The 12616-nt window shown below is 45.9% G+C and overlaps 1 protein-coding gene across 3 annotated transcripts; it reads left to right on the forward strand.

Annotated features, from left to right (window-relative positions):
- Positions 1-315: 315 nt before the first annotated feature.
- LOC308656060 (cytochrome P450 4A11-like) lies at positions 316-10323 on the forward strand (the record flags this gene model as incomplete). 3 transcript variants are annotated; one of them, XM_081306685.1, is made up of 12 exons in its annotated part: positions 316-504; positions 1727-1868; positions 2546-2590; positions 3080-3207; positions 5045-5166; positions 5521-5675; positions 6084-6190; positions 6277-6467; positions 6569-6702; positions 7569-7633; positions 7781-7857; positions 10155-10323. In XM_081306685.1, the coding sequence occupies 12 exons, from the start codon at positions 316-318 to the stop codon at positions 10321-10323; spliced, it is 1524 nt and encodes a 507-aa protein (XP_081162811.1). The 3 variants fall into 3 exon arrangements, with proteins under 3 accessions (XP_081162811.1, XP_081162812.1, XP_081162813.1); XM_081306686.1 differs by having other exon boundaries at positions 5617-5675; XM_081306687.1 differs by lacking the exons at positions 1727-1868; positions 2546-2590; positions 3080-3207.
- Between the last annotated feature and the right edge of the window lie 2293 nt (positions 10324-12616).

Raw genomic sequence — 12616 nt, forward strand, 5'->3', positions numbered from 1 at the left:
GTCTGGGTTCAGTTCTGTTCTTTAAGCAGCTCTGGAATGCAACTAGCATTGCAGCCTAGCACCTAGTTGGTGCCCAACAAGTATATGTCATCAATATGGAGAAGGGGAAATGGGTGTGTGCATGGCCATTGCCTCTGTCCACTGATAAGGTTTTGACCTCACTGTTTCCCAAGGTGAAACTTTCAGGTTAATCAATTCTGTACACTGAGATCAAGCCCTGCCTGCACAGTTCACTCTACCACAAGTGGGTGGGACGTTCCTCCCAGACTTTATCAGTGACAAGGGGACAGTGAGTAACACAGAAGCTTCTGCACCATGAGCATCTCTACACTGAGCCTCACCAGATTCCCGGGCAGCATCTCTGGGCTCCTCCAAGTGGCCTCGCTGCTCAGCTTGCTTCTGCTGCTGTTCAAGGCAGCCCAGTTCCTCCTGCGCAGGCAATGGCTGCTCAAAGCCCTTCAGCAGTTTCCATCTCCACCATCCCACTGGTTCTTTGGCCACAAGGTAGGAAGAAATGGGAAGGGGAGTAGGAGGGAAGGGAGACTTCAGCCCAAAGACTGGCCAGGAAGTCCACAGGACAAAGCCTGTTGCAGGCAGGACAAAGCCTGTTGCATGCTCTAGGCATCTGAGGAACACCCGGATTACCTCTCAGGCTTGGCCCATCCCAGCATCAGGAGCTCACTCCTTTAAAAGAAGCCCGTCCTGCTGTTACTCACCTCTGTCACTCACTCTATCACCATGCATGTCTGACATCTGTCCTTGCAGCCTGGCACCTTAGAGGACTGTTGTTTGTTCTTCCTGAGTCTTTTCTTCTCAAGGCCAAGCACACCTAGACCCCTCAAAGATCCTCCATCTCAGAACCAGCCTTCTTCAGGCTTTCCTGCCCCACTCACAGACTAGGATACTCTTTGTCTGGTCCTGAGTTTGCTCTGAAACACAGATATCAGTGTGATGGAGTCACTATCCTGAGGAGATCATTCTGGGATAACAAAGGGCACGAATATCAGGACATGTCAGGACACAGGGAATCAGCTACCTCTGCTCAGGTGGGGGGACCAAATGGATGGGTTTGCCCCCAGCTGAGGATGTTTCCAGAATGTGTGTTTTGAGGGGCAAATGTATGTCATGGGTATAGGAGACAGGAATGGCAGCACTTTTTTTTTTTTGCTGGTGAGGGTGACTGGTTTTAGTGTTAACCTCCAAACAAGATTTGTTTATCTCTCCTTCAACACACCTTGCATGTGAGGTCTTTGGGATTTGGGAACACTAACACTGTCTTGTACCCCAGTGCCCAGAGCAGAGCCTGGCACCTTGTGTAGAGTCAGAGGAAGGAGAGAAAGGAAGAGCCTGAGGGCAGTGGAGGGAGGGGGTCAACTTCCTGCACTTCCAGCCCTGAGGGAGCACACAGAGCAAGATATAGGGACAGCAGGGAGAGAAGCTCTGCTAGGAATTGTGCTCTGAACACACTCAAGAGGAGGTGGAGGATGTCCACACAGACATCTGAGGCTCTGACCCCCACAGCTCTGCTGAGGCACACAGCTCTACTCTCCAGGGCCACAGGATCCAGCTTGGGCAACACACGTAGGTCAGCAGAAACAGCTCCAAAACCCTGAGTTCTGCTGAAAGATCCAGAAATATGTCCTGATGGTTATGCTTCCCTTCACTACAGTCCCTAAGCCAGAAATAAAAGATGATTTTTAAAGCATTGTCTTTCCCCTGATATCAGATCCCGAAGGACCAGGAGCTACAATACATTCTGAAGTGGGTTAATGAGTTCCCAAGTGCCTTCCCACACTGGCTGTGGGGCAGCAAAGTGCGTGTCCTCATCTATGACCCTGAATACATGAAGGCGATTCTGGGGAGGTCAGGTGAGAGTGAACCCCCTCTCAGCAGGTTCAGTTTTTCTCTTTTGAGATCATACCTGGGTCTCTGAAAGTCCAGACAAATTGGCAATTCATAAGTAGATGTGAATAATCTACCTATTGCTTTCCCTGGATACACCTACTACTTGGGCAATAGTATTTACTTCATAGTGGACATTAAAATAGCTTGTGGGCTATTTTTTTTTGTCTTTTTCCTGTCTTTTTAAAAAACTAATTGAGAAAATCAGTGAGTTATATGAGTTGTATCTATTGAGGTGATTTGTTAGGTATATTGACTGTATCTGAGAATCAAACTTCATATCCAAGTGACCTTGGTTTGAAACCCCCAATTTCCCCCTGTTTAGATAATAAGCTATCTAAGCCATCACTCATTGTTAAAACACCCCAAGGCTCAATCATATTCTGTGGCATTGAGAACATGTCCCGTATTACTTTTCAGCTTCTTATTATAGTACTGCTGGTCCAAGGAGCCTGTCTTCCTGAGCCATTTTACAGTCTCAACAGAGACCAAATGGGATGGGAGGCAGTGGGAGGTGACATGGGACAAAATGCCAATTGATAGTCATCAGTCACTTATGACAACCCATGGCCTCAATCACAATTGCCCTGGGTCTGTATTATTTGTTTGCTGTTTGTAACTAATCCCATTACTTAATTTTCAGATCCAAAAGCTCATAATACATACAGACTTGTGGCTCCCTGGATTGGTATGTACATCTAAGAGTGGGCACTCTGAAATTAAGGTTGGCAAAATCTCTCTCTCTGATTCACAGAGAACAAGAGTTGATGAGCCACTACTGTGATTGTCCCTAAATGAAGCTTCATTTCTTTTAATCTATCCAGAACCCCACCCCTTCTGCAAGCTGTTGTGAGCCCTCCTGAGGCTCACTCCTTCCACCTCTCCTTCTAGGTACCTCCAAACAGTCTCAGCCTGACATGTACTTGGGTACCTCTTTTTCCTGCCCACAAATCCTTTCTACATCTCCTTTGCAGCTGTCACAATCATATCAGATATACCAGCCCAACTGGGAAATTCATATTCCTGAAAAGTGCCAGTCATTACTGTCTTTGTCCAAAGAAATTCTGCCCTCTGGGTTCTCTTCCCCAAGAGTTCCACTATTTGTCTATCTTAAATTGTCCCCACTCTCCATCTCTCATTGCCCACTCACTGATGCACACAACCATATATGACCCAGGGTATGGTTTGCTCCTGTTGAATGGGGAGACATGGTTCCAGCACCGCCGGATGTTGACCCCAGCCTTCCACTATGACATCCTGAAGCCCTATGTGGGAATCACAGCTGACTCTGTCAGAGTGATGCTGGTGAGTCTCTCTCTTTCATTCCCATTAACTCACTCAAGGCCCACACTCAGATTCCACAGCCTAACAGCCATCAAAAACAGTCACATGGAACAACAATCTCAGGCCATTACTGTGAGAGTCAGTTCTTCAAAAGTTGAAGGAGCAGAGTGGACCCAAAAGCAGGATATAGTCACTTCCTTATGGTCCAAGGCAGACAGCATCATGGTGGATATAGACTCCTCCTCATACTTCCAAGTTTTCAGCACAGTGAACTGCAGGAGGAGTTGATCCAGCTTAGCACTGCCAATCCTGGGGTAGGATTCTCTCAGGGTGGAGTTGAGGGCTTCCATGTGGACTTGAGTGACCCATGTATTGATATGGACACCAGGTCCACATCTCACAGTGAACCTGCCCATCCATCACATCCATCAGAACTCAGATGAATGATCTGACAGTGCTCAGCAACTTTTCTTTTTTTTTATTGGTTGTTCAAAACATTACAATGCTCCTGACATATCATATTTCATACATTTGATTCAAGTGGGTTATGAACTCCCATTTTTACCCTGTATACAGATTGCAGATTCACATTGGTTACACATCCACATTTATACATACTGCCATACTAGTGTCTGTTGTATTTTGTTGCCTTTCCTATCCCCTTCCCATACCCCTGCCCTCCCCTCCCCTCCCATCTTCTCTCTCTACCCCATCTACTGTAATTCATTTCTCTCTCTTGTTTTTTTCCCTTTCCCCTCACATCCTCTTATATGTAATTTTGTATAACAATGAGGGTCTCCTTCCATTTCCATGAAATTTCCCTTCTCTCTTCCTTTCCTAACCACCTTCATCCCTTTTTAAAGGTAATCTTCTTCTCATGCTCTTCCTCCCTGTTCTGTTTTGAGTTGCCCTCCTTATATCAAAGAAGACATTCGGCATTTGTTTTTTAGGGATTGGCTGGCTTCACTTAGCGTAATCTGCTCTAATGCCATCCATTTCCCTGCAAATGCCATGATTTTGTCATTTTTTTAATGCTGAGTAATATTCCATTATGTATAAATGCCACATTTTTTATCTATTCATCTATTGAAGGGCATCTAGGTTGGTTCCATAGTCTAGCCATTGTGAATTGTGCTGCTATGAACATTGATGTAGCTGTATCCCTATAGTACGCTCTTTTTAGGTCTTTGGGGAATAGTCCGAGAAGGGGAATAGCAGGGTCAAATGGTGGTTCCATTCCCAGCTTTCCAAGGAATCTCCATACTGCTTTTCTGATTGGCTGCACCAATTTGCAGTCCCACCAGCAATGTATAAGTGTACCCTTTTCCCCACATCCTCGCCAGCACTTGTTGTTTGACTTCGTAATGGCTGCCATTCTTACTGGAGTGAGAGGGTATCTTAGCGTGGTTTTAATTTGCATTTCTCTGATTTCAGCAACTTTTCTTGAAGGATAATGAAAAGAATTATTTTCAAAATGTGGCTTGTGAGTCCCAGAAGTTCAATTTGCTTAACATTACCTTGTCCTCATATTTGGTATTCTGTTAGTTTTTAAGTTTAGGTCATGAATTTGAAACCTAAAGAGTGTCTCAGGGGCTTTCATCATTCGAATGGTCAGAAGTGATTGCCTAAAATTCGAAATTTAATAATCTATTATGTAAATGTTTGTTTCATTTTGTAATAAAAATTTCTGAGAAAGAGGCAGCAGAATACAAATATTTGCTTGAATTTTTCGTTTTCAAAAATTCATGTGACCCTAAGATTCAGGAAAGAATACTTGGAGATGCAGGGAAAGAGGGTAACCTAGTTAGCACAGGCCTTCTGAGGAACTGAATAGGGTAATGACCTTCTTCCTCCCCAGGACAAATGGGAGCAGCTTATTGGACAGGACTCCCTAGAGATTTTTCAGCATGTCTCCCTGATGACCCTGGACACCATCATGAAGTGTGCCTTCAGCTACCAGGGCATTATCCAGCTGGAGAGGTCAGTTCCAAACTAACCTCTTGTTCTAACTAACTGGTGTAAATTTACCCCAGAGACAGTGATGCATCTTGGATGCTCATAAATAAAATGGGAGATTCTTATCCTGGTCCTAGGCCAAGCCCTGATCCCTGACCAGACCCAAACATGCCCCAGCCATATGTCCTTGATTCCTGCATGGGGTAGAAGTCTGGTTATCATGCCATCTTCTAAAGTCCCAAAGCTCACAAGAGATGTAACACAGATACAAGGTGTACCTTGTCTGTCCACAGCACTAAAGGAATCTCCCAATAGAACCCACACTGCTTCCAGTCATGTGGCTCCACAATCCAATCTGTTCTGAAATCTCTCCATCAGGAATTCCAAGTCCTACGTTCAGGCTATTGGGGATCTGAACTACCTGTTTTTTTCTCGTGCGAGGAATGTCTTTCACCAGAACGACACCATCTACAGACTGACCTCTGATGGCCGCTTGTTCCACCATGCCTGCCAGCTTGCCCATGAGCACACAGGTTCTGTCTCTAATCCTGTCTACTTTGCTTTACCAGGTTCAGTCTAAGAGATAAGGCCATGGCCCATGAGACAGAGGCAGGGCACCTGCTAACCATGGAAAGAAACTAGGACACACTCATGTTGGCACTATCCTACTGCAAGTGTTAGGAGCTGAGATGTTAGTGTGTCAGGTACAGCACAATGCCAGTATTATCACTTAAGCAGTGTTGAATGAGACCTATCCCACCAGCAATCAACAGGGACTCCCATGGGAGGTTGGCCTACATCAGATGGTGCTAGACTCCCACACACCCACTCACCTGTGCATTCTGAGCTCCATAGGACACCCAGATTGTCATAGGGGTAAAATGACTTATTAGGGGTTGTGGTAGCTGTGTATTTGCCTGGTAACTCCTATCCTGGGACAGATCAAGTGATCGGGCAGAGGAAGGCTCAGCTGCAGAATGAGGGAGAGCTGGAGAAGATCAGGAAGAAGAGGCACTTGGATTTCTTGGACATCCTTCTGTGTGCCAAAGTGAGTATGTGGTGGGTGGAAAAACCAGAGACTTTGCCTAGGAGAGGGAGGAACAAACCCTGCCTTCTCATCCATGGCCTCCCCAGATGGAGAATGGGAGCAGCCTGTCTGATGAGGACCTGCGTGCCGAGGTGGACACCTTCATGTTTGAGGGCCATGACACCACGGCCAGTGCTATCTCCTGGATCTTCTATGCTCTGGCCACACACCCGGAGCATCAGCAGAGGTGCAGGGAGGAGGTCCAGAGCCTCCTGGGGGATGGAGCCTCCATCACCTGGTGAGTGAGAGCTCAAGAGGTGGGGGAGCCCTGCCTCTGGTAGGGGCAAGGTGCTGCTCTTCCTGGGCCCTGCCTGCCCCTCAGGATGGCCTTCACCTCAGGGACCACATGGACCGGATGCCCTACACCACCATGTGCATCAAGGAGGCCCTGAGGATCTATCCACCAGTACCAGGTGTGAGCAGAGATCTCAGCAAACCTCTCACTTTCCCTGATGGACGCTCCTTACCCAAAGGTATGACCTTTCTATACTCACCTATTCACTCTCTAAGGAAACAATGGATGAGAGGTCCACCTGATTTTTAGTTTTTATTAGCTTCTCTCAGTCTCCCTTTCCTCCTCTATAGAAAGCATAGTTACTCTGAAATTTTGATGAGTCTTATTAAATGCTGGATTTGGAGCTTGAAATCCGAAAAATTTCTATAAAAAAAGTCAACCTCTAGATTAATATCAGCCTCCAGATATTATCCTTGTGATTATCAGTACTTGAGAAGAGCAAGGTAGAGAAAGTATCATACAGATTTGAGAAGATATATTTATATGCCTCAAGGCAAATGAAAGAGATCATGAAAGCCCATGTTACAAGTCAATGTGGTCCTTAGAATGTAAGGATTGGTCAGGATCATAGAAGGGAGAAGCTGATATTCCTGCCCTGTTAGGAAGCCACCCATTGGCTCACCCAACATAGTGTCTGACCATTGCTCTGGCACATGCCAGCTGTGTGAATATGGGAAAGATGACCTCACTGAGACGCCAGGATCTCATATGAAAACGGGTGTAGACCAGTGTATTCTGAAGGGTGCTCATGAGGGTTGGTTGAGAGCATGCCCACTCTCTACAGTTTCATGGAAGGTATTGGATGACTGTGTGTTGTCACTTCATTTGGTGTAAGCAGTGAGTCTCCAATATTTTCTTGTTCTTATTCCTAGGCTCACAGTTTTCTTTCCTTACTGTCACTGAGATGCTTTGTAAAGTCATTCTACTCAAAGTGACGATTTCGGGACCCATGCAACTTAATGTGTGCATGTTTTCTGCTGTTTGAGAGACCAGAGCTCTAGCCCAGTAGGGTAATTAGTCATCTGTCTCCTAACTGTCCCCCAGGTTTCATGGTCACACTCTCCATTTATGGCCTTCATCACAATCCGAAGGTGTGGCCAAACCCAGAGGTAGGAGGCCTTGTGGGGAGGGAAGGGGATGATTTGTCATGACCAAACCCTCTTCTTGCTCCCACATCTGTGGATCATGTCCCACCATGATTGGAAAGCAGGGACTTGATCCCAACCTGTCCTGGTTTCCTGCTTCTCTCTCTGCAGGTGTTTGATCCTTCTCGATTTGCACCTGGATCTTCTCGACACAGCCACTCCTTCCTGCCCTTCTCAGGAGGATCAAGGTGAGATGTCCCCTGAGTGCCAATGGGGTGGGGAGAATGGGGAGTCTCTGTTCAAGACCTAATATTTTGATTCCCTAGTGTTTTTTAAGGCTTCTTCATGTAGGCCATTGTTTGTTGGCTTTTGTGGGTAGAAGTTGTTGTGTGTTTGTGCCTGTGCCCCAAAGACAGGACACACTGTGGAGAGTTTGATCCACCGCCCTACCCAATGGCCAACCATTTAGTGAGTTAAACACCAAAATAATAGAAGTTTGGACCACAAGTTTCATTGTGTCTTGGTGTTTTTTATTCATTTTGGAGTATGAATTTTCAGAATTAGATTTGCATATACAATTTACACTTCACATGCTTGGTTTCCTCAATTCTCAAGTATCTTAAGAGGTGGATTTCTCTTTCTTCCACATTTTCTATGAACTCATCACCTTTTCTGCTTAATTCCTCAGTGGGCACTTGATGTATCACTGAAATATTCCCATATATTTAGAATTACTCCTTGTTGTTCTTACTGTAAAGCCATCCATGTAGAGTTTGCAGCCTGTTGTACAGGGGTGGACACCAGTGAGTGCGATTTCAAGAAGTTTTGGCTTCTGCCCTCCAATTTTTGGTCTCATATTAATATTCACAATGGGTGTTCATGTTCCCAGTCAGAAAAATTGTACATTTGGAGAGGGATCTCTACCCAAAATCCATGGCATAGGATGAGGAAGCTAAATGCCTCAGAGAAAACTCACTATATAGTCAGGCAACCCAGAGCACATACTGTCGTACACTCAAAAACACACCTGAAGTTGCAGTTGAGCTGGACAGGCCATGCCAAAGGGGCTGTTATGAAAGCCCGGCAAGGCTACAGGAATCAGCCTGTGAAATACACATTACCATAAACCTACTAAATTGATTAGTAGGTAGATGTTTCTGAGTCAAACATCTGTGAATTTTACAATGCTGGATCAAATTTCATAGAACAGGCATAAAATAAAATTGTCCATGGAAAAATCATATATCTTAGATAAAATTTATCCTGGAATTGATAACTTCCTATTAGATACTGGCTACAAATTATGGCACTGACATTGGAGGACAGGAGACTATAAGGTAGCTCAGTTACTAGGTAGGAATTCACTGTGTGTCCAAATGCATTTCATTTTTACAGTTCAACTAATCTAAGTTATATGAAAGTATTAAAAAATTGTGTTTCTCTGTGCCAAGTCCTGTGCTCTGAGGCAAGTGTCTGCTCTCTGTTCAGTGAGAACAGAGAGCTGTTCTTCAGAATCAGACACCTACAATTGAGACAAATATCACTCTTTCCATAACTTTTTCACTTTCTCATCACTCATTGAACATTGATGCAAGTTTCTTTGTCCCTGGCACTGTTGGAGGCCATTGGTTGTGGTGGCTACTTGAATAAAACACTGATGGTAGCTTGGGAGAGAGAGGGACAGCCAGCAGAGGGTTAAGGGTCATCTGGCCATTGTCCTGAGCCTTGAGGATGTTCAGGCAGAGTAGAAGAAGGACATCCTCAGCAACCTCAAGAATATGAGCGGAAGCAGGAAGTGGGGCTGGACAAGTGAGAGGTGGGTGAGGCAGTAGCCCACAGAGGGTGAGCAGGGAGGTGAGGCCTTGGATACTGCCCTTACTGGTGGAGGGCATGGGAGTAAGGAGGGAGGGCAGTCAGGGAGACCAGTGAAGCCTGGAAGAAGAGACTGAAGATGGCAAGAGGGATATTTCTGGAGTAGAAGTCTAGAGATGCTGGTGGACCAAGGGTGTGAGGGGAGGCTGGAGCCTGACCACTGGGTGGGAGGCAGATGGAATCAGAGCAAACAGATCCCCAGCACAATGTCCTAATCAGGAGATGACACTGACATCTGATTCTGCCATCAGAATCCTTTGACGCCAGAGATATGATCCCAGGGAGGGTGGCCCACACATTCCCATGCAGCCCAGACCAGTGGTAACCACACGGATGAACCTGAAACCATCAGTAGAGAGACTCAACTAGCCAATGACTTATTCTTAAAATGGAAAATGTTATTAGAGTTGATTGTTCAGTGTGCTAGCCTTACCTTACCTTAGCAGAGATTTCATGTCTATGAATGTAGAAGTGGGGTCAGAGCTTTCTATAAACGAGTAGGGGCCTTGACAAAGGGCAGGAGAGTGTGAATCCAGGCTAGAAGCAGAGCTGTATGCCACCTCTAATTAAAGGAGGTTTCTGAATCTTCGTTCTTATCAGGAGCTCAGGGCTCAAGGCCTCCCCAGCTCAGAGTGGGGCCTGAGACCACTTTCTTTGTCCCTGCCTGGTTCAGGAACTGCATTGGGAAACAATTTGCCATGAATGAGCTGAAAGTGGCCGTGGCCCTGACTCTACTTCGTTTTGAGCTACTACCAGATCCCACCAGGGTCCCTGTACCCATGTTACTCCCTGTGATGAAGTCCAAGAATGGAATCCACCTGCGTCTCAGGAAGCTCCAATAATTCTGGTGGAAGAGAGGACATGTCTGCAGGCCAGCTGCTTGACATTTTGTGTTTCTGTCACCTGTTCTTGTATACCTTCCATTGTCCCCAAACTGCTTTCAATCTTTTAATCTGCCCTTCTCCCACCTGCCCACTCTCCTGCCTCCTGTCCTGTTTGTTGGCCCTCTGTCTCTCACCTAACCCCAGGCTCCCTACCTGTTTCTTTTTCTATCTGTCTCTCACCTGCCTGTATCTCTATCCCCTGGTCACCTGCCTGCCCACCACCCTGTCTGTCCTTTACCAATCATTTTCCCTTGTGCTGTTTGTCTGTCCATCTGAGTTTCCTACTGTTGCTATAAAAATGACAACAACCTCAGTGGCTATGTATGACAGAAATCTAGTTCCTTTTGGTTCTGAAGATCAGAGTTCTAACATGGATTCATTGCAGTGTACCCAAGGTCATTGGAGTACCACAGCACATCTATTACCTGGAGCTGCATTGCTGGGCTTCAGGACCCATGGTCAACATTCAAATCCTGCAACACCGTTGAATCTCTCTACTTCTGTCTTCATATCAAATCTTTATCATAAGGACCTTTTTGATAACAATGTGCCCACTGTGTTGCTAAGACATGATCATAGTTCTCCCAGGGAGTTGAGGATGTGTACATAAACGAGCCATTATTCATCCTAGCACACTTCCTTCCTGATTGTCACCCAATCTGTCCATGTATATCTCTCCTGAAAATCTATTATATAAACCTTTTCTTCTCTCCCTCCTGCAATAAAGTTCACAAATTTTTATGAAGTGTCTGCCCTCCCTTGAAAGGAAATGGAGAGAAAAGAGATGGATGAATGGGAAAAAAGAAGAAGCAGGTAACTTCTGATGAAGTGGCACCCCCCTTTCTCCACAGAAAAGCCCTCTTCACCATGGCTGATTTTAGGACTGTCAGCAAAAGAGTCTCTGCAAAAGAGTCCAATGTAGATAAACTTCCTATTTTCGTGTCACTCTGTTTTACTTGGCCACTGGCCGTGAAGATACCAGCACTCCAGGTGCTAGACACCCCCTTAGTAGTTTTTCACAAACATATCCAGTATAGTACTTTGTAGAACTGTGCAAACAAGGCCTCTGGCCTTGATCTGGGCTTCACAGAGATGTCTACATTTTTAAGATAAGTTACAATTGGGCTCCATGGTAATAGCTGGCAGGGGGAGGAAAGAAAGGGGAGATGAAGCTCTCCCCTTCTCAGGTGTTGTCCTTGAAGGGTTAACTTGCCCAAAACAATGAAAGAAAAAGCTGCTTTTATGTGAACTTCTGCAGACTGTGAACTTCTGAGCCCCTCCCCTTACATGCTGGATATAAACTCTGAAACTTCCTGAACATGGGGTTCAGGGGATTGATTGATTACAGCAAAAGCTGTGCCCTCCGAACCTGGCTGCAGCCCTTTGGTGCCCTGCTTTGTTTGTCCCTACAACACTGAGGAAGGAGAAGATGACATCTGCCTGGCCAGATGCATGCCCACGTACTCCAGGAGGCCTTGTTCATGGGACCCCCTGATGCCCCTTAACTGCCCATGGATTCTGTGCAGCTGATCTTAGAATTCCCTTGTAGTACACAGAAGCTCACATCTGTTGGGGTAAGAAAACAGGCCTACATTTTATCCAAGAGTTACTACTCCTCAAGTTCAGGTCTTCTAAATATCACCAAGATAGACCCTGAACTGAGCAGCAATGCCACATGGTGGTGCCCTGCACCCTGAGTGGCCATCCCCAAACCAATCCTATTCTATAGACTGGAAACCATAGACTGAGGTCTGTTTGTAGTGTGACACCACCTTCTGTTCTCTAAATGGGCTTCTCCCCGGGAGGGCGGGGGGTGGCCACCATCCAGGGTCCTCCTCTCAGGTTCCTGGTTGCTCTGGACAAATTCAGCCCTGCACTAAGAGGAACCAGAGAAGGCAGGCTGGACATGAAATGCCTGCTCCAAGGATGAAGGAAGGAGAGTGAGATGGGAGTGTCCTGAACAGGCTGAATGGCAGTCTTCTGGCATCAGGTGGGACAGGAGGGCTCATGCTGGCCATGCTCAAGTAAAGATTTGATCATTAACCTAAACACCGAGTGCTCACTACTCTAAAGAAGACATAAGAATTGAAAGGAATGAGGAAAAAGTTGAGAGAAATGTGGTGTAAATAGTTACATGCTCCTCTGCCCTTGGGTTCTGAAAGGACACAGGATCAGAGGACAAAGAGAAGAATTCTGCCCCTTCTTGATTAATGAATCACCTGTCATGATGTCAGGCAATGAAGGAGGTGGT

This window comes from Spermophilus citellus (assembly GCF_964194105.1).
Source record: "Spermophilus citellus genome assembly, chromosome: 9".
Classification (NCBI taxonomy): Eukaryota; Metazoa; Chordata; class Mammalia; order Rodentia; family Sciuridae; genus Spermophilus; species Spermophilus citellus.